Here is a 21815-nt window from a genome sequence, read left to right as displayed (position 1 = left end):
CGCTCTAGCGACTGACGCTAGAGGTTTGCAGCCTTTAGCCTCCTTGTTAGAGCGTCCGACTCATGCTGGCGGACCCGAGTTCGAGTCCTGCTTGGAGCAGGTGGTTCGAACAGGAGGGGTTGCATTGGTGCCGTGACCCGGATGGGAGTGAGGTTTAGGGGGGTGAGTGTAACAGAGGCCAGCTAGTAGTTGCTGTGCGAGTAAACCTCACTCCTCTGATCTCAAGAGACGCTCTAGCGACTGACGCTAGAGGTTGCAGCCTTTAGCCTCCTTGTTAGAGCATCCAACTCTCATGCCGTGGACCGGGTTCGAGTCCCGCTTGGAGCGGGCAGATCGAACAGGAGGGACAGTCACATTATTTATATAGCTTTTAACATGGCGCTAAATCTTAAAACTACTTACCTCAAGCTCCATTTGCAAGATTGGCATGCCAAGTTGGCCTATTTTCCCTAGCAATGACCGCGTCCATACTCTTGTCTTTCGCTTCCTCTCGCCAAAGTACGATTCATCTTGCTCTATTTGTTCACCACTAGCTCAAGCGGATGACGTTTTATTCTTCTATACTAACTTGGTATTCTACGATTCAATAGGTGTCCGTCATCGTACAGTCTACACACATCATACAATTTATCAGATCCATGTCGCACGGTGTGATTTGTAACGATCTTCTAGGATTGAAGAAATCGCACAGTCTGTAGCAGGCATAATATAAGTGCTTTAAGTAGAAGCTTTACATTTCCCCTGTAAAGTTTGCCTAGACGTCCATTGTAAGTGCATTATTGTACTATGTTTAAGTTCAGTTTGTACATTTGTTTGTTCGCACACAGTACTGAGGAACGAGCGAACGATTCACATGAGCTTAACTTGTGTTGAACCCGAACATTCCTTTAAAGGGATAGTTCACTCATTTTCGGGTGAGCTATCCCTTTAAGAACATTGACAACATTCTTACAGCGTTCTGTAGTAAAAACAGAAAACATCTTTTTTTTTTTTTTTTTTTCTTAAAGCAGAAAAACCAAAGTCTGGATTTCCCAGGGTCTTGTATCGGCAGTCTTGCCAAGCTTCTCTTCAATCAAGTGCTGTTCTAACGGAATTTGTGCAGGACAAAGTATATACAGTATCAACGACTCACATATTATGCACGTCTACAAGCATGGACAACTCAATAAATTAAAAATGAGAAGCAATTTAAAAACAGCCACTCGTTCATAATAATATTTACATTATTTAGTTGCATTGTTTTGAAGTTCAAATCGATCAACTGTTCTGTGTATGCCAACGTAAAAAAAAAAGGTCATGTGATATGGCTAGTTTCTTCACCTTCTTAGAATGACATTCACTATATGTGTGCACTTCTCATTTGGTTGGCTTTTTTTTTTCTCTGTGCTCGCCACAGTTTTAACGCAAATAAACACTGATGCTCTGACAGTTCTGGGCTTTTTACGAGTCATTTGTTCAGCTAGACATCCACTAGCATGACCACAGCGCTTCTCCTGTCACTCTGGAACTGAAAGACTCATTCCAAGGCACGAGAGAATTAGGTCCATGTCGTCCACATCTGTCGGTAAGGTGCTTCTGTTTCCTTTCTGCTTTCTGTTGTGCCAATATGTCTTTTGGTCCTCCAGACGTTGGGAAATACAGCAGTCGTGTTGCTGCGGTATCGGCGTGTGCTCTGTGTGACATGTGAAATGAGTTATTCCAACGGCCAATCAGTGAATTCCAAAAATTAGTGGATAGGTCTGGTCCCAGACGTTTAAAGGGATAGTTCTCCCAAAAAGGAAATTTACTCACCCTCAAGAAATCCTATAGGTGTACATGACATTATTCTTTCAGACGAATACAATCAAAGTTATATTAAAAAATGTCCTGGCTAATCTAAGCTTTATAATGGCAGTGAATGGGAGCCCAAAAGTTGGAGCCCATAAAAGTGCATCCATCCATTATAAAAGTGCTCCACACGGCTCCAGGGGTTAATAAAGGCCTTCTGAAGTGAATCAATGAATATCCATATTTAACACGTTATAAAGTAAAATATCTAGCTTCTGGTGGACTGCCTTCTGTATTCAACTTTATGAGAAAAGCGTGACTGGCGTGACGATGACGTGGGACGTAGCGTAAGCGTTTTGATCTGAGAGAGACCTTACACTTTCTGCATAAGGGGGTCCGCTGAAAGCTAGATATTTTACTTTATAACGTTTTAAATATGGATATTTTTCTTACACAAACCCATCGATTCACTTCAGAAGGCCTTTATTAACCCCTGGAGCCGTGTGGAGCACTTTTATAATGGATGGATGCACTTTTATAATGGATAGATGCACTTTTTTGAGCTTAACATTTTGGGCTCTGCCATTATAAAGCTTGGATTAGCCAGGACATTTTTAATATAACTCTGATTGTGTTCGTCTAAAAGAAGAAGGTCCTACATACCTAGGATGGCTTGAGGGTGAGTAAATCATGGGGTAATTTTCATTTTTGGGTGAACTATCCCTTTAAGGTCATCTTATAAAAATCATAAATCTCTATCATTGGTTTTCAATGGTCTATACGCATAGCTCAAGGTTTAAAGAGAGCATAAGCAGAGCTTTAAATCACAGTGCTGTCACGCCCCTTTTCCACCAGATTCTGTTCTCGGCCAGGCGAACGAGCCTGTTGCGAACCAACCATGTGTTACACAGAGCTGAGGAACTAACAGTGACATAACGCAGCTATTTGTTATTTACGTGACTATTACCATTCTAAAATCAAACCGTGCATGTCCTGGTGTTTGTGCTGGGCAGTGTGGCACTTCGTTTATGCAAGCTCCTAGTACTGTGAACAGCAAAACAGGAGATTAATTGAAACTGAAACTATTGATTGATCTCACGCTGGGTCTCTCTCGGGTGCATCGTTTTATATATTTAGATATAAAGAGCAATGTAGTGCAACCAGGGCCGTGACTTAAAGGAGTAGTTCACTTCAGAAGAGAAAAAATTCCGGATAATTTCCTCACCCCCATGTCAACAGGATAATCAGGTCTTTCTTTCTTCAGTCGAAAAGAAATGAAGATTTTTGAGGAAAACATCCCAGGATGTTTCTCCATATAGTGGACTTCAACGGGTTGAAGGTCCAAATTGCAATTTCAATGCAGCTTTAAAGAGCTCTACACGATCCCAGATGAGGAACGAGGGTCTCATCTACAAACTGCACAAGTAACAAATTGAGCTCCCTTGCGCATCTTCTTGCACTTGAATATTTCAATTGACAAGGGTCAAACTTTCGTGGCGATGCAGCGCTGACCTGTCCACTATCCCGAACGTGGTTCACTTTTGTTCACATTCATGTTCTCTCAACATTACTTTGTAAGAATTCATAAAAATGTTACCGGCCAACTGGCGATCGACTCGCACTTGAACCGGGTCGGTGGAAAAGGGCTAACAATAACAGTATAAAATAAAATCACAGCTATGAAAGATGACAGTTTGACGGCTGACCTGTCCTCGTGTGCTCTTTAATGGTCTGCGTCGGAACAGCTGGCCATGGCACCGAACACCTCTTCCGGCTCTGGGGTGTGAGAGGTGGCACTTTCTGCTGGGAACCTGCCATGAAAGACAAAGAAAAAGCAAACATTAAAACATGTCAACATGTCAACCGGTCATGCCTTGAAGTGGAGGTTGTCATAATAATCCAGTTGGATCCATGGATAGACACCAAACAGCCTGAGGACTTTGTTTATTTGTCTGATGCAATCACAAAAAAATCCCATTGTAAAAGGGATTAATATGCCAGTAAAAGTATGGACAAAAGATTGAACTCTCTGACAGTGCTCAACAGAAATTATATAATTCACATAAATGGCATATGGGACTTTTAGTGCCTAAACAAACATTGTAGTTTGGTCTGATTTTCCTTTCATCCTAAAAATCTGCTACTGATGCTTGAAGGCTGCTAGGTGTTTTTATAACGTTTCAATCTCTTATTTTGCTTGTACAAAACCCAGCAACAAAATACCAAAACCAAATATATTTACAATGCACATGATGTGCTATTTAAATGTTTCGTTTGAACTCCTTTTGTTTTTATTATTAGTTTTGTTTGCATTTTTTGATTGATCTCTTTTTGCTTTTATTATTTGCTTCGTTTAATCTCCTTTTTATTTGTTTTGTTTGTTTGAGCTCTCTGTCTTTGTTTGTTTTGATCTGTCTGTCTGTTTGTTTTTTTATTTGTTTTGTGTGCATTATTTGTGAAATCTTTTCATTTTTTTTATTTCACTGGGAAGTGTTTTGAAAATGTTTTTGCGCTTGTTGGGTGGTTGCTAAATGTGGTCACGTTTCCCAAAAGGGGCTGCAACCAAATATCATTGTACTAGGATATTTTCTGAAAACACAAAATGACTTCACTATGATCTAATGCTGATATTATATTGACCTTAGTCAGGGTAGAAGCCATATTTAGACAGGACAAAGTGAAAGTACTTATTTGCATGAATATCCGGAGGACCAACAAAAAAAATCCAAAATAAACTAGGAGTCCTAGTTACCTAGGACCTTAAGCCATTATGACATATTAACTCTCAAATCCTCATTTTAATTTGACAAACTAAGTTTGTAATCCAAAGTGATTAAAGTCACCTGCTTCAGAACACCAGTCAAAAGTCATAGTAAGGCTTGGGTGTACAGGACCATTGTGATGTGCTGCGTTCCACTCCAGTTTTAGACATGCACTTGCGAAATTCCCTAAGCACTTCCCCTCGGGGGAATCCCCGCCGCCATTTTGAAGTGCGTTCCACTTTGTGAAGTGGACAAGGCAAGTTTATATGGACAGACCCTTGCTCCCTCAATTTTGACCGAGTCTACTTCATATGTACACTTCAGGCAGCTTCATATACAACAATGCAACACGATTGTGACGTCACCACATATCGCGTTTAATTTACCCCACCACAAACAACTCTGATATTTTTATTATTTTTAAAAACATTTAAAACAACCCAAATACACATATAGAATGCTGCATTAAACAATTTCGTAAAGGAAAAAAAAAAAATTATAAATCAACTCCATAGTGGATTCGAAGTCATCAAGGGCTTAGTACGTTCCAGTTCAGTCCATTGCAAATGTTCCTCCAGTAGTGGGCACTCATGCACATAAGCAATGACGCACATCCGATCCGAGTGAACGAGACGGAGGGAAGTTAACGAGTGAAGAGCATAATAAAAATGAACTGGAACGCAGCATTGCAGTCTATCTTCAACATTAATTAAACACACCTGACCCAGCTATTCAAGGTCCCAGAATTACTAGAACTTCCAGGCAGCTAAACTCTACAAGAAGGTGGTCCTCCATGTGCAGGACTGGGTAGAGACTGAATGTGATTGAATTCAGTGTGAAGAACCTAAATTGGGAGCCGTTACTGAAATCAAGCTTTACATTCCAGCATCCATAAACATGAATGCATACTATGCATGGCCGCCTTCATGGCCATTATAAATACAACTAAATAGCTGTTTTGTGGGGCTTTTCCAAAGTAGCCTCACATGGAAGAACTCCTTTTCTAATCTCACCTGTTGTGTGTAGGGCTGCGACTGTGTGAAGGACTGTAAGTCCCAGTGCTCGAGGGAACATCTGGCAATTCACCGTCAGTCAGGCCCACTGCCAAATGATTCTGCCAGTTTCCCCCTCCGCTGGCAGTAGATGACACTATTGAGGAAGAAAAGTGTGATATGTTACGTAACATCAAACCTTAAACTTAATTTTCATTAGAAGAAAATGTTAGGGGTAGAAATCACTGCTACAATGCTAGGGTGTTGCGTGGGGTTACTAGGGTGTTTTAGTAGGTTGCTTACTGGCCCAAGTCAAAATGTACAATATTCTGATCTACAGATCTGTGGTCGGTTGCATAAACTGCTTAGAGTAAGTCTTAAAAGTGCTAAAAAGTCAAGTCAGTTACATAAAAAGGTAGATCGGTCTAATTTGAATTGGAAAAGTTGGATAGTTAACTGCAAGTTGGTCAAACTAGGTTATGCACCTGGCCCCTGACTTGATTAACTCGTTCAATGCAAATCTACAACACTTTCTGCTCATTTTATCGCCTACCAGATTAAAACCGTGAGTTCAATCATTTAGAGAACTACTAGCACATTTTCCTCAAAAAGCCACAATGAGGTATCATTCAGACAAGGGGTGCAGGGCGAGTTACGTGCCAAAGTTTATTAGATTTTCAAATTGTTCTGGTGGACCAACAAGTAGATATTTATTTGTTGTTGACTATTTCCACTGTGCAGTTTTTTAAAAAAAATAAATTAAATTTGTTGGCTCTTTTGGAAGGAATCATTTCTGTTCCACCAGAACAGGGCCGCCAAACACAGGAGACAACTGGACCTTTTGTCCCAGGAGTGGGCTTGAGGGTGGCCCGGACTGGATTGCGGAGGATTCAGAACCCCCGAGACCATAGCCCAACAATTGCTTACTGCGGCCCTGGACAAGAACCTAGGATTTTATTAGCCAAATTATTAATTGTGTCCATAGTCTACATCAGCGGTCGGAAACGTTGATTCTGGAGGGCCACTCTCTTGCAGAGTTTAGCCTCAACCCTAATCAAACACACCTGAAGCTAATCAAGATCTTCAGGATTTCTAAAGTTACAGGCAGGTGAGTGTTTTTTTTTCAGGGTTGGAGCTAAACTCTGCAAGAGAGTTGCCCTCCAGGATCAACGTTCCCCACCCCTGGTCTACATCAAGGGTTCTCAACTCTGGCCCTCAAAATCGACTTTCCTGCAGAGTTTTGCTCCATGTCTGATCAAACACACCTGAACAAGCAAATCAAGGTCTTTGGGATTACTAGAAAGTTAGAGGCTGGTGAGTTTGATCAAGGTTGGAGCTCAAGGACCAGAGAAAAGTGGATCTCAAGGACCAGAGTTTAGCTCCAACCTTGATCAAACTCACCTGCCTCTAACTTTCTAGTAATCTGGAAGACCTTGATTTGCTTGTTCAAGAACCAAACACAGTTGAACAAGCTAATCACGGTCTTTCAGATTACTAGAAAGTGAGTAGAGGCAGGTGAGTTTGATCAAGGTTGGAGATAAACTCTGGCCCTCGAGATCCACTTTCCTGCAGAGTTTTGCTCCAAACCTGATCAAACACTCCTGAACAAGCAAATCAAGGTCTTCGAGATTACTAAAAAGTTAGAGGCAGGTGAGTTTGATCAAGGTTGGAGCTAAACACTGGCCTTTGAGGTCCACTTTCCTGCAGGGTTGAGACCCCCTGTTCTACATTGTGTCTACATGTTTGAGAAACTGTACTTACCTGAGGAGAATGAGTTGGTTCGGCTGGAATGGCTGAAGGGTGCGGGCAGCGTCTGGTAGCCTAGACTGTGCTGGGAACCTCTGTCATATTTGTAGGTGTACACCAGCTGATAGGCACCTGGGTCCCTTTGCCCAGCGCTGCGATTGTACCATCCCTTCAAATGCTCTGCCACCAAAGCCTTGTACATGTTCTTCGTCAACACCTCATTCAAGGGTCCCTGCCTTCCTCTGGGGGGCCTAACGGTTGCATATGGATTCTGTAACAATTTATCCGACCCTTCTATTCCATAATGCCTGTTGCGACTACGGCCCTGGTAACCATGTGCTGGGTAAGTGGGGTTGATGTTATAGTGACCCTCGAGTTCACTCTCATAAACGTAAGCTCCGTTAGAACAAGGCTCATATTCGAAGCCGGGATACCCAGTCACGTAGTAGGCAGCCGGTCCGCAGTGATTCTGCTGGTAGCCATAACAGCTGGAGTTTTGAGGGACCAAGTTGGGCATGCTGCCTGTATTGCCGTAGATCTCCACTTTGCGGTTGAGCCGGTAGTCGTGGGATTGTGAGTAGGGAGGAGTGGCCGAGCAGGGGAGGCAGTAGTCCATGCTGGACATGCTGGTATAGGACGAGCAGTCATCCAACACCTCAGTGCTGTTGCTCCGGCGTGAAGGAGACAGCGGGAACACCAACTTGTTTGCGCAGTGAGAGTGGAGAAGTTGTGACTGAGACTCCAAACTGCCGCTACGGTGACGGAAACCACGGATGTGACCTTCCGACCTACAGGACACAGATAAACACGTCTTGTTTGTTTTGGTGAAAGAATGCACTGAATAAAATGAAGTACTTGCATCAGAAATAGGGTTGGGAATCACAAATCGATTCCAATTCTAGTGTTTTTGTTGTGTTTTTTATTTTGGCAGGGTTGCCTGCTAAAATTTGCATTCCTGGGTCTAAATATCACATAACTGGGGTCGCTTCAACCCGCGGACATGGAAAAACAGCCCGCTGGAAAACCGCGGACTTGGCAACACTGTGCAATTGAGTTCTGTTGACATTTGACAACTAACGTTTTGCGTCGCTCCGTTGCTCTGATTGGTTGTAGGTCTATCCAATTGAGGTCTTTCCTGGTTCGGTTGAAACACGCCCCATAATCACAGCCCAACGGAGCAGTATCAGACTCACAATGAGTATGAAAACGTCTGGCTAAATTTGTTTACTTGTTCTTTTTAAATTACTGAGAGTTTGCTTGTCTTTAATAATGCTTGACATTTATATTAGTTAGGCTAGTTGTTTTTGCTATGGTATTTTTAAAGCATAGACAAAAGTTCCTTGTGTAGGTGTTCTTTAGCCTGTTGATTGGTATTCAGAGACAATACGATGTTTTGCAATAAGACTTAGAATAAATATGAATATCTAAGTTTTTAAGTTTTTTACCTAATTGAAGCGAAATTAGGAATCGGAATTGGAATCGTTAAAATTCAAACGATACCCAATCCTAATCAGAACTAGATTTTTACAATTTATCAAGAAATTGCAAGTAGTAGTTGCTACTGAACCCAGTGTGCCCATGTCAACTTACCTGAGTTGGCTGCTGCTGTAGGCATTACGGGGCATGACGGGGGTCTGCGGTAAGCTGCGGGGGTTCTTCAGCATTCTGGGTAAAGTTTTACACGGACTGCTTTGGGCAGAGAACACCTCTCGGGGGGCGTAAAAATGTCCTGGCCCTTGGACCTCATGATCTAATCTGAATTCAAACAGACAGAGCAATACTACTGATGAAAGAGAACATGTCTGGGTAATCTTTCACCCCAAAATCAAAAGACAAAAAATAAGCAATAATGTTTCTGCATAAGGACAATGGAACATCATTTTTATGACGTTTTATATGCTAGGTTTGATGTCACACAAAGCTATCGAATGGGCTAGAACACTTGGAATATAGTATTAGAGTTATACATACTTGTATGGTGCTTTTATGTCCTTTTGGGAGCATTAATGTTCTTGACGGTTTACAGTGCATAATCCCACCTGTTAAGAGCTCTGTCGTGGTGCGTGTCGCTGGCTGAGGATCGTCTCTCGGGGTCGTACTCCAGGCCAGATGATGACAGAGGAGGACTGAGACATGGGGAACACTGGACGGAGCGAGAACGTGGCCTCTGGCTGTCATCTTCTGAAGACACAAAAATGGCTTTTGACTGTGTGCTCCACTGCATTCGGTTGCATCCAGTTCGAATAATATTATGTAAATTCATTGTTGGTTTTGCATGATAAATGATCTATTGTGAGTGTTAATGTGCATGACTCAGTGTCTACAATAGGGAACAATTCTGAGGAAGAAGCATTGGAAGTGAGCTAGTGAGCTGTAATAGATCTTAATTACATAATCAGAGAGTTGATAGTAGTTTCATAATTGATGTCATTACCGTCATCTAGAGGAAGACTATCACACAGGGAGCTGCACTCAGACTGAGCCAGTTCATCTGTGGGAGAAAGAGAAATTATGTTAATGAAACCAAACATTTAATAAAAATAGCTACATGAAATGATTAACCCTTAAATGCATGAATGTTTCGCAAATCATTAATACATATTCGGGTATTTAGGGACCCGGATCTATATCTAACACTGACGGATTTATGCTGCAATAGCATAAAACTCTCCTGCAGTTTTATTAACAATTACAAAAGAATACAATAAAGCATACTTTGTTACCTTTTGAAACTTGGAAGGGTTTAATTTGATCAGAAGATTTTACCATCACAGTGCCACCTTGAGGAATAAAGGTGAATTGCACTTATTCAGTCATCAGATATTTAATTATTGTTGTGCAGGAAAAATATACTTGCACTATTACACACATCGGGTCGCTAGCGACCTTATACAATTTTTTTTTAAATCATTAGGAAACAGACATTATTTTTCCTTTTCCTTGTTATATTGTTTATAATGAATAGATATGATGTCTAACTTGAATGGGGGGGGGGGGGGGGGGGGGGTGAAGGACATCCTGGGTCGCTAAAAACTCGAGGTATGAGTTGAAGGGTTAATCAACTTTCTAATTGTTAATTTTTTGTAACCCTTTTTTGTAATTAATCAGACTAAATTAATGTTAAAATCACAGCCTAATAAACATATATGTGAAATATGATTGCATGAGCTATAGTGACTGTAAAATTGTGTTTCACCATCTCGTGTTTTTTTGCTTTATTTTTTGTTCATGTGTATATTTTGGATTGTCTTGCTTTAAATGCTTCCTTCAGATGAACTGAATTTCTGAGCTTTTGGTCACAAGGTTTGGTTAAATAAATAAATATTAAATATAAATACAAGCCACATTAACACAATTCTGCCCTTAAAATCAGGTTACAGCAGTTGTGTATTAAGAACAGTGTTGGGGAAAGTTACTTTTAAAAGTTACTTTAAATTTGTTACAATATTGCATTACTCCCTAAAAAAGTAACTTACGTACTGTTACTTAATTACTTTGTATAGAAAGTAAAGCAATGTTACATTTGTGTTACGTTACTTTTGCATTATGTTACTTTTGCGTTACGTTACTTTTGTGTTACGTTACTTTTGTGTTACGTTACTTTTGCATTACATTACTTTTGCGTTGTGTTGCTTTTGCGTATTAAGAACAGTGCTGGGGAAAGTTACTTTTCATTTGTTACAATATTGCATTACTCCCTAAAAAAGTAACAAATTGTGTTAATTCCTTTTACAGTAAGAAATGCATTACATTACTTTTGCGCTACGTTACTTTTGCATATTAAGAACACTGCTGGGGAAAGTTACTTTTAATTTGTTACAATATTGCATTACTCCCTAAAAAGTAACTTGCGTACTGTTACTTAATTACTTTTTATAGGAAGTAAAGCATTAACGTTACATTTGTGTTACGTTACTTTTGCGTTATGTCACTTTTGCGTTGTTACTTTTGCGTTACGTTACTTTGTGTTATGTTACTTTTGTGTATTAAGAACCGTGTTGTGGAAAGTTACTTTTAATTTATTACAATATTGCATTACTTCCTAAAAAAGTTACAAATTCTGTTAATTACTTTTTATAGTAAGAAATGCATTACGTTACTTTTGCGTATTAAGAACATTGTTGGGGAAAGTTACTTTTAATTTGTTACAATATTGCATTACTTCCTAAAAAAGTAACTTACGTACTGTTACTTAATTACTTTTTATAGAAAGTAAAGCATTAACGTTACATTTGTGTTACGTTACTTTTGCGTTATGTTACTTTTGCGTTATGTTACTTTTGCGTATTAAGAACAGTGTTGTGGAAAGTTACTTTTAAAAGTTACTTTTAATTTGTTACAATATTGCATTACTCCCTAAAAAGTAACTAATTGAGTTATGTAATTACTTTTTATAGGAAGTAATGCATTTAGTTACTTTTGCGTTACTTTTTCTCACCTGGGCTGGGCTTGTTTCTTTTTGTAATAACAACAAAAAACTTTCTATTTTTGACAAATGTAAATGCCTTTTGACACCAAAAGTGAGATGAATAAACCTCAGGCTGAAGGAAATGCAAATTCATGCACCCAACAGAAGCCTGTATTTGCTCAGGATTTGAACCTGTGTCATTGACATTGTTGACCAACGCTCTACCGCTAGACTACAAATTGACTTTCATTTAAGTTGATTCAAATTGATTTTCATTCAAGAATAGGACGCAGGAGAAAGTTCAACACTCTTACTTCAGCAATAAAAACTAAATTAATCAAATGTGATGTTTATCTAAAGTCATTTTTGCTTATTAGTATGGTTGAACTGGATCATCGAAGGTCAGCAGCAAAGATATTGGTTAATAAAGTGAGATTAAATACATAAAGTGCATTTGTATTATGTAATCTGTTACTTTACTCATTACTGTGATTATGTAACCCCCAACACTGGTTAAGAAACAGTCATGAGAGTGTGCTCTCTTTAAATATGCTTATTTTAATATAATCTGCCAGTGCAGTTTCTTAATAATATACTTTTAAGATTTGAATACACTAAAAGTGCACATTCAGTACTACTAAGCACACTTCTTTTTGACAAGGGATAAAGTGTTGGAAGCATTCTAAATAAAGATGTGGCATTGATGATATGACTAAAGATTTTTGAGGCATGTGAGAAGAAAAAAAGTATAATCTAGTGTTTTTTTATGCATCGTGGGGTGTCCTTGCCCTGCGATGAGCCACTTCAGTGGACATCTGTCTTACATACCGGCTATGATCACAGATGCTCTCTGTGTGGGTTTCTGTCCTTTCTTCAGTCTGTACTGGTTCATTTCATCTTCGATCATCTGCAGTTTCTGCATGGCGTCCAGACAGTTCCTCCTCCTTTTTTTCCTCACTAATTTAGAGATGTCAGGATCGGCAGCGAGCTTCTTGGCCGCTTCCACGATTTTCTGCTGCAGCGCAAATCGGCTCTCCAGATTTCTGAGGTATGGATCCTGGGAAGAAGGATTGTCAATCAAAAGAAAACTGAGATGTAGTTTAATTTGTATTCTATTCATAAATCTGTCCAAAAATGTAAATACGCCTGTCGGTACGAGTGAGATGAGGCTGTTTTCCGAAATGCAAAAGTATGTTTATTTTGTCAACTTTTTACTAGCATGTACATAGCCTCAATGCTATCGCAGTTACAATCCATAACATAGCACATTTCATGATCTCTTAGGCCACAATCTAAAACAAACACATCCTGGGATTGTTCTCGATTTGGTTGAAACCACCAATCAATAAACAGAATTCTTTGTCCAAAACAAGTGGCTGTTTTCCAAGATTGAGCTCCAATACAAGGCCCCATGCTGGAATTATTTGGCAGCTAAAATCTTACAGGTGATAATGGACAAATGCTCGAAGAAGATACTGACACACAAGCTGAAAGCGGCATGTTGGCATTTGACCAGCTCAGGACAGCCTCAGAGCAATAAAGCCAAACCCCCGGTGTCTAATATTTTATTCAGCCCTCTATACTTGGCAACATTGTTGTGTGGCAGTGTTTCACACTAACCTCATTATATGGGAAAAGGTCATCCAATTTGAAGGCCGTCCCGACTCTCCTCCGAACATGAGGAGGGGTTTCGCCTTTGATGATGGGATACTCTTTTGGGAGTTTGCCAGTGAGTTCCTGGAAAACATCAAACATACTGTAAATAGGACAAAAAGAACACGTGTGGGTCATATTTCACCCCAAAGACAAAACAAATAATAAATAATATTTTGCTTAAAGACAATGCAACCAATTTTAGAACCAAAATGATTTCCCCCTCGCATTAAAGCAATGCCCAAAAATCTCATTCTCATTACTGTAATGTGTCCAGCTGCTTTGCTTTCTAGTTGGCTAAAATTGGCTAAAAAGGAGTTGGTTAGATCAAATAAAATACAGTAAAAAAGTAATATTGTGAAATATTATTACGATTTAAAATAGCTGTTTTCTATTTGAATATATTGTAAAATATAATACATTTCTGTGATCAAAGCTGAATTTTCAGCATCATTACTCCAGTCCAGAAATCATTCTGATATGATGATTTGATGCTCAAGAAACTGATTATTATCAATGTTGAAAACAGTTGTGCTGATTAATATTTTGTGGAAACTGTGATACACTTTACAGGATTATTTGATGAATAGAAAGTTCAAAAGAACAGCATTGATTTGAAATAGAAATATTTTAACACTTTTGATCAATTTAATGTGTCCTTGTTAAATAAAAGTATGAATTTCTTACAAAAAATTTTTTTATTAAGGCCAAACTTTTGAACGCCTTTTGATAATTTTGGGGTGAAATATTACCTAGACATGACTCTGAAAATCATAAAAATTATTGATTTTCTCAAAAATAATACGTTAGGGATAATATATAGTCGGCCAGTCGCACTAATAAATGCGGTCATGATACAAACATATAGAATGAAGTATTGTATATGAAAAAAATTGTTACTTGTTTATATAAATGCAATATAACCAGTGTTGGGGTAATGCACTACAAATAACACATGCTACATAATTGAATATAACTTTAACAGTACATAGTATATGGACTATTTATTTCATTATTAGACTGGATGTTTTTCAGTGTAATTACAACACAGTTAAAAAGGGAATTTTTTAGTTGTTGTTTGCTCTTACAGCTTCTCGCAGGCAAATTTCCTTCAGCTCCGTCAGTTTTTGGCTAAGTATATCCTGGATCTCCCTCTCTTTCTTTCTCAACTCGGCAAGTTTCTCTTTTTTCTGGTCGTCGTTCATTTCTGAGTCTGCCGAACCTGTGAAATAATGCATTCATACAATAATGAATGCATTCATAATGACAGGTAATAAAAGAAAATATCATGTTGAGACTGTTTAAAGCACATGAACTTCAATGACATTTCGGTGAGTCAGTGAGTCTTGAGAAAAAGCAAGGAAAAGAAGCCATCCGAGGCGAGCAGCTCATTAACGGCGGCTAAATAAAGCGAACAGAGATCTGCCGCTGTGTGTTGACGTGGACAAACAGAGGTTTCAGTTCTGACTCAATCATCAGCTACTCTCTAAGTATCCCGAGGGTAAGACGAGAGCTCATGTACCTGTTGAGACGAGACTCCCGTTACTGGCCATGATGAGCTGATTTTTCACTGCTGCACTCAGTTTGTTCATCTTTGATGCTCCGTTCTCTGTCAGGTCAGTCGCGATGTCTCCTAAACTTCGGGCTGTGGTGATTTTTGCCTGTTAAATAATATATAAAGGAAATAGGATATTGAAATATGAAAGAAAGAAAAAATCTAATTTGTGCTTTTATTTCCAATGGGTTCCCAGCTAACACGGAACGTTCTGGCAAGGTTCTCTCAAAGTTATAAACAAACGTTCTTCCAGTAACGTTAATAGGATGTTCATACAAAGGCATCTGATCTTAAATAATGCTCTCAAAATATTGCATCATTCATGAAGATTTTTTTGAAAAATGTTTTAGTTGAATACTCGTTTTTTAAATGTTACTACTTGTTTCCTTAATATCTGCATTACCGATAATTTGAATTCAATTTTTTTGAATGTTCAGAGAACATTAACTTAACGCGAATGTTAGCAAAACAATCTTAAAACATATTTTTGATGGTCCACTTCTAGTTAGACATTCTACTAACTATAAGTAACTTTGCAACTACATGTCAACTAACTCTCATGAGAGTATTAGTAGACTGTCTGCTTAATATCAGCTAACTCTTTATTGTGATGCTCCCCCAACAGAAACTCTACCGACTATAAGTAACTTTGCAACTACAAGCATATTCTACTAACCGTAACTTAACAGTCTACTAATACTCTAATGAGTGTTAGTTGACATGTAGTTGCAAAGTTACTTATAGTCAGAAGAATGTCTAAATTGGACCATCAAAATAAAGTGTACTTATAATAAAGTTAAAGGGATAGTTCACCCAAAAATGAAAATTAGCCCATGATTTACTCACCCTAGGTGTATATGACATTCTTCTTTCAGACGAATATAATCAGAGTTATATTACAAAAGTTCTGGCTAATCCAAGCGTTATAATTGCAGTTATAGTTGCTGTTTTTGAAGTCCATAAAAAGTGCATCTGTCCATCAAATAACGTGCCTTCTGAAGTGAATCGGTGCGTTTGTGTAAGAAAAATATCCATATTTAAAACTTTATCAAGTAAACTTTTGGCCTTCTGTTGAAAAGTGTTGAAAGTTGAAAGTGAAACTCAAGATGTGTACGTGACGTCATGATGAGCGGACCTGGTCGCGTTAGTCTTTCCATCGGCAGGGGCACTTTCAACAATTTTTCCAGAAATTGAACAGGGAAGGCGGTCGGCCGAAAGTTTACTTGATAAAGTTTTAAATATGGATATTTTTCTTACACAAACTCATCGATTCGCTTCGGAAGGCCTTTATTAACCCCCCAGAGCCGCGTGGAGCAGTTATTTGACGGACAGATGCATTTTTTATGGACTTCAAAAACAGAACAACCATTACTGCTATAATAAAGCTTGGATTAGCCTGGATTTTGTAGTATAACTCTGATTTTATTCATCTGAAAGAAGAATGTCATGTACACCTAGGATGACTTGAGGGTGAGTAAATCATGGGCTAATTTTCATTTTTGGGTGAACTATCCCTTTAAACTTTCCTAATCTAATTGCTCTAGGTTAAATAAGAGACTATAACAACTTTAAAACACTAATACTTATGAAACACACACACACACACACACACACACAACACACCTGTGATTTAATTAGACAGTGGGTGTAGAGCGACTATTATTAATACTAGGAAATGTTTCATTATTCAGGAATGATGTAACGCCTGCTATAATGTTTGGATTTGGGTGCGTTGAATCTCGTCAGTCCGTATGAATCTACTGTACTTATATGAGCAATCTACAGTCATGTGTCCAGAGGCGGACAGTAGTGAAGTATTTTTACTCTGCTCAAGTACATTTTTCATGTCTCACTACTTGAGTGTTTTTCTTTGGAAAACTTTTACTTCCAAAGCATAATATTGTTCTTTTTACTGCACTGCGTTTCATACTGAATATCATTTAATAAAATGTAGTACTTTCTTACTTGTACCCAAGTAAATCTTTTTGTATACAATATTATGCTTTGGAATGTTGTGAAGTCAAAGTTTTCACTGATAAAGTACAGATACTTGAAAAATGTACTTGAGTAGAGTAAAAATACTTCATTTCGCACATGTGTATGGGTACTTACTTTGCTCTGTTTTCTGTTCAGGTAGAACTGGTGTTGGCTGATGGCCATGACCCAGATGGTTTTGATCAATGAGTGACTGGCATACCAAGTGTGGATCACCAGCCCGGTCTGGCCGAAAGTGCGTTTAGTCACCGTTCGCCTACAAGCAGACACACACACGCAGAATGATCACTGGGATACACTCACAGAGGAAACACTCGCGCTCACACTCGGCAGAAAATAGTGGCTAACAACACAATGCATGCCAAGACACATTTTTAATAAATAGTTACTAACCTTTTATTAGCTCATAATAATAAAAACTTGCCCTGATCACATTATTATTTGTCAAACATTTGAACGGTAGTGTGTATAAGGTGCCCTCCTATGATCTCTTATGCTCACACACAATCTCCAAAAACCTCAATTTCTCCTCACCTGTGAGGGTCATTCACCTCCACAGCAAACTTCTTCTCTCTGAAGTACAAGTTCTCCAACTGTTTCCACTGGAAGAGCTAAAGCAGGTAAAACAACATGTGAGACTTTCACTGGGCTCCAGAAGACAAATGACTCACAGCATGTCTGACACACAGCTGTGTATGCAACCAAAGCAATCCTCAATTTCTATTCGGTTCCATTCAGTTAGGATTTTAGCAATGTTTTGATTTTAAGCTAAATCATCTGAAGGGAGGGTGGGTGGGTAAGTATTATCAGTAAATATTGACCTACAGTGTTTTACAATAGTCAGGACACATTTCTCAATACTTAGGTCATTTTTTCAAAACCCTTCACACAGTTCTCCTAACCAACTTTCATTTTTGGCACAGTAATTAATTTCACATTAAAAATGCACTAAAACTACCAAAATACTTCATCCATGTCTCAAATCAACTCTTCCTGAACACTAGCAAAAGGTTTTCAACCAACAAACACACGTCAATCATACAACGCAGACCTTAAAAACACTAACAATAGGTAACATTATACAATGATTTCTTTTGTAAAATGTCTTTACAAAACAAGAATGACACTCTTTACTGCTTATATGTTACATGGTCCATATTTACACTACAGTACAAAATTATTCCTAAGTAATGAAGCTGAAAATCTAACGCTTGTGTAGGAGTTCAGTTTCATCTAATTGCTTTGATAGTATTTCATTTTTTAGATTCAGAATATATCTCATTAAAATATTACTATAGAAATTTAGCAAATGTCTGTCTTATTCAGTTTTGTATTATGTTATTGTTTTGAACTTCAGTTTAAACAGATTGTAAGCATGTGCAAATTGGCACAGAGTTTTGGCGGTTGTTGTGTCGAAATGAGAAAAGAATTAATGTCATTTGAAAGATGTCATCATTGAATGCATTTTTGAGAAATGTGTCATAGCGATTGTAAAAAAAACCCTGTAAATTTGAGTCCTTTTTGAGCAGACATGGTCACTATCTATCTCACTTTCTTCTGTGGAAAAAATAACAGCACACAGCATGTATGGAAGCTTGTTTTTGCCACAGAATAAAAAATTTTTTCTCACAATTGAGTTTATATCACGCAATTCTCAGAATTGTGAGATAAAAAGGCGCAAGTTAACATCTCTCAATTCGGACAATTTCGGAATTGTATGATATTAACTTGCAATTGTAAGCAAGTGTGTAATAAAGTCAGAATTGTGCGATATATAAAAGTCAGTCTTTTCCCCTCAGAATTAGACTTTATAACTAGCAATTAAAAGAAAAGTCAGAAATGTGAGTTATAAAGTCAGAATTGCGTGATATAAACGTACAATTCTGAGAAAAAAAGTCAGAATATTGAGATAAAAAGGCACTTACCCTTTTTTTTATTCTGTGGTGAAACCAAGCTTCCATGAGATGAAGGTGAGAAGGTTTTTCAGTTATGAGTGAAATATTACAAACTGTTATTAAAACTACATTCATACTCAAGTTGATTCCATCATATTAAATACAAATACACTACCATTCAAATATCTGGGGACACTAATATTTCTGTTTTTGTTAAAAGTCTCTTCTGCTCATCAAGGCTGCATTTATTTGATAAAAATACAGTAAAACAGTAATATTGTGAAATACTACTACAATTTAAAATAGCTGTTTTCTATTTGAATATGTTGTAAAATGAAATGTATTCCTCTGAACAAAGCTGAATTTATCATCATTACTCCAGTCTTCAGTGTCACATGATCCTTCAGAAATCATTCAGATATGATGATTTGATGATCATAAACATTTATTAATTATAATAAATTAATTATTATAATTATTATCAATGTTGAAAACAGCTGCTGTTGCTTTACATTTTTGTGGAAATCGTAATTTTCTTTTTTCAGGATTCTTTGATGAATAGAAAGTTCAAAAGAACAGCATTTATTTAAAATAGAAAACCTTTGCAACATTATAAAGGTCTTTACTGTCACATTTGATCAACTTAATTAGTCATTGCTGACTGAACAAACATTTCTTTAAAAAAAGAAAAAATCATACCGACCCCAAATTTGTAAACGCTAAGTGCATATTAACCCTGCAGACAGTAACCCTACATTATTTATGGTTATTCTATCATTAAACACAGTAGGTGTATGGTTGCTGAAGAAAAAAAAAAAAAGCATTTCTGCTAATATTTATAAACATTATAACATACAGTAAAAACACTTTCACCTTCTATGCTATACGTCATCACAACATTTCAGTGAAGGTGTCTGCAGGTTTTCCACAAGAACATTCTCTAGTTTAAACTCTCAAGACTTCACGTGTGAAATTGAATTATCCAGCTTTTAGAGCCTCTTACCGGTGGTTCGGAAGGTTAAATGATGTTAATCAAATCCTGAGCTTCTTCATTATGTTACCGTCTACTCTGCTGAAGCTGTCTTTACTCGCTGAGCCTGACTTGTCTCATCAGGTTTCCTACAGAAGCTTCAGGCATGCGGTCTCGGCCCAGCCTTGCTGCGCATGACATCACTCAGATACCAGAGCAGCTCCTCACAGGACTGAAGCGTCTCCGGCTCTCCTCCCTTCTGGGATTCCGGAGTGAAACTGATCTAAAGCTCAGGGTGGATCACTCGCACTCAGGCTGGGCCACTGCTCCACCTGGTCTAACCCTGCTGGAGATTACTAAACCAGTTGTTCAGTTCATAATGTCATGTGTGTGTAATGTGTTATATAATTCAGTATATGACTGCACGCTTGCCAGCCGGAGTGCCGAGTGCTTACGATCCTTTGAAAGTCCTTTGCTATTCCATCATGAACTACATTCCCCATAAACCTTTGCCTTGACGCATTATCGTGCGATTACATCCACCTATGTGTCATTAGCTTGTTAATGTCTGTGTATATAAGCCCTGTATTTTCTCTCACTCTTTGCAAAGTCTTGCTAGGGTCACACTGCATTTCTGAGCGCTCGCTCTGAGCTCGTTCTGAGCGTTTCCCTCGTCATGTTTTATGGTCTTAATCTTCTGCTGTTTGTTTGCTTTTTGGACTCTGTCATAGTTTGTATAGTTTGCCTTGGTTTTGACCATCTAGTTGTTACACGAGGGACTTTCGCACCGGAGGAACCTTTTTATCGTTTCTATAACAATTGGTGGAAGTACCCAGATTTCGGCGTGCTCGCACCGCAGGAACTGGGAACTCCTTTTTAGGGGAACTAAACTAGCTCCTACTTCAGAGTCGGGTCTAAACCAGCACAATAGGAACTACCAGTGACATAAGTGTCCTCTGATTGGCCGAACACACGCAAAACACCAGTACCCGCCATTAAAAAAAAACGTCTACACACACAGATTATAGTCTATATATTTCCTCCAGAAACAAACTCTATGAACAAGGAACACAGTGATGGATGGACCTCCCAACCTTTACACTAAAGAGAAAATCCAACACAACTTTGAGGGGACCAAAAGAAACATGATTATGTATTTCTGCTCAACTAGTGACACTGGACATCAACCACACGACAAACGCAAATACTTGTCTATATGCTGTCTACTTTCTTTATAAAGCAGTTCCATCTAATACCGTATTAGACAGGACTGATAAACAGATCGTAAACGAATGAAGATGGAGAATAGGAGAGTGTGTGCTCAGGCACTGCCGTTCTCAGCGCTGTCAAAATACAACAAGCCTGGCGAATGCAACCAGGAAAATGATCCTAGGGGAACTTTTAGTTCTTGGGGAACCACCCTGGTGCCTAGTTCCTATAACTACCCGGTGCGAAAGCCCCAATGGATTATAATTGTGTTATATTTTGTTAATAAACATTATATAACTGCATTTGGATCCTGCTCTCTATTGTTTCTAAACCAACTGACGTTACAATTATCAGTGTGCCATAATCTTTATCCGATAATTTCCTGTCATTCTCCAATTCTGTACATATTATGCAACAAAATCAAGCCACACACACCGATACAAGTGGTGTTTCACCTGTGAGTTTCATCACTGTGTTTCATTGTGTTACATAACACAAGCAGATGTCCTGTACAGACTGTATGTGCTGAATGTAACGCCTCATTTCCATAACATCATAGTGGTCTCAAGAGTAAATAAAATATGAATGCAAGTGCCGACATGCTATTAGTCACATCTGGGGAAATCAAAGCCTGATATCACAGGATATTGAGCTCTGTACAATGACTCAAGATTATGTTTAGATAACACATATTTCCCCAAATGCCGAAAGGCAGGAAAACGCAACGTACCTTCCGAGGTTTGACTTTATCCTGTTGGTCATACTGTCCTATGCCTTTATAGCTGATGCCCAGCCACCAGGGCATACCTTGCTTATCCTGGAAGACCAGAAAGACCTTTCCATTAGTTACACATCGACAGCTT

The 21815-nt window shown here is 38.5% G+C and overlaps 1 protein-coding gene across 4 annotated transcripts in view; it reads right to left on the bottom strand.

The window, feature by feature from the left end:
- Nucleotides 1–1003: 1003 nt before the first annotated feature.
- Nucleotides 1004–21815, bottom strand: part of frmd4bb (FERM domain containing 4Bb) — an 80764-nt gene continuing 59952 nt past the window's right edge. For 2 of the 4 annotated variants that reach the window (XM_079802996.1, XM_079802995.1), the window contains exons 11-25: nucleotides 21683–21769; nucleotides 17413–17489; nucleotides 16996–17134; nucleotides 14851–14989; nucleotides 14417–14550; nucleotides 13296–13412; nucleotides 12504–12732; nucleotides 9991–10047; nucleotides 9702–9758; nucleotides 9307–9448; nucleotides 8858–9022; nucleotides 7283–8055; nucleotides 5543–5678; nucleotides 3474–3578; nucleotides 1004–1672 (exon numbers count right to left, since the gene is read on the bottom strand). In XM_079802996.1, the coding sequence (XP_079659122.1) occupies nucleotides 3491–3578; nucleotides 5543–5678; nucleotides 7283–8055; nucleotides 8858–9022; nucleotides 9307–9448; nucleotides 9702–9758; nucleotides 9991–10047; nucleotides 12504–12732; nucleotides 13296–13412; nucleotides 14417–14550; nucleotides 14851–14989; nucleotides 16996–17134; nucleotides 17413–17489; nucleotides 21683–21769 (2340 nt within the window). In that variant the 3' untranslated portion in view covers nucleotides 1004–1672; nucleotides 3474–3490. The remainder of the gene's footprint in view (nucleotides 1673–3473; nucleotides 3579–5542; nucleotides 5679–7282; nucleotides 8056–8857; nucleotides 9023–9306; nucleotides 9449–9701; nucleotides 9759–9990; nucleotides 10048–12503; nucleotides 12733–13295; nucleotides 13413–14416; nucleotides 14551–14850; nucleotides 14990–16995; nucleotides 17135–17412; nucleotides 17490–21682; nucleotides 21770–21815) is intronic. The other 2 variants (XM_079802997.1, XM_079802998.1) reach the window with 1 other exon arrangement.

This window comes from Gobio gobio (genome assembly GCF_949357685.1).
Source record: "Gobio gobio genome assembly, chromosome: 21".
In the NCBI taxonomy this organism is placed as follows: domain Eukaryota; kingdom Metazoa; phylum Chordata; class Actinopteri; order Cypriniformes; family Gobionidae; genus Gobio; species Gobio gobio.
Note: the sequence above shows the minus strand (reverse complement) of the source record. Positions and strands in the feature narration are given on the sequence as shown.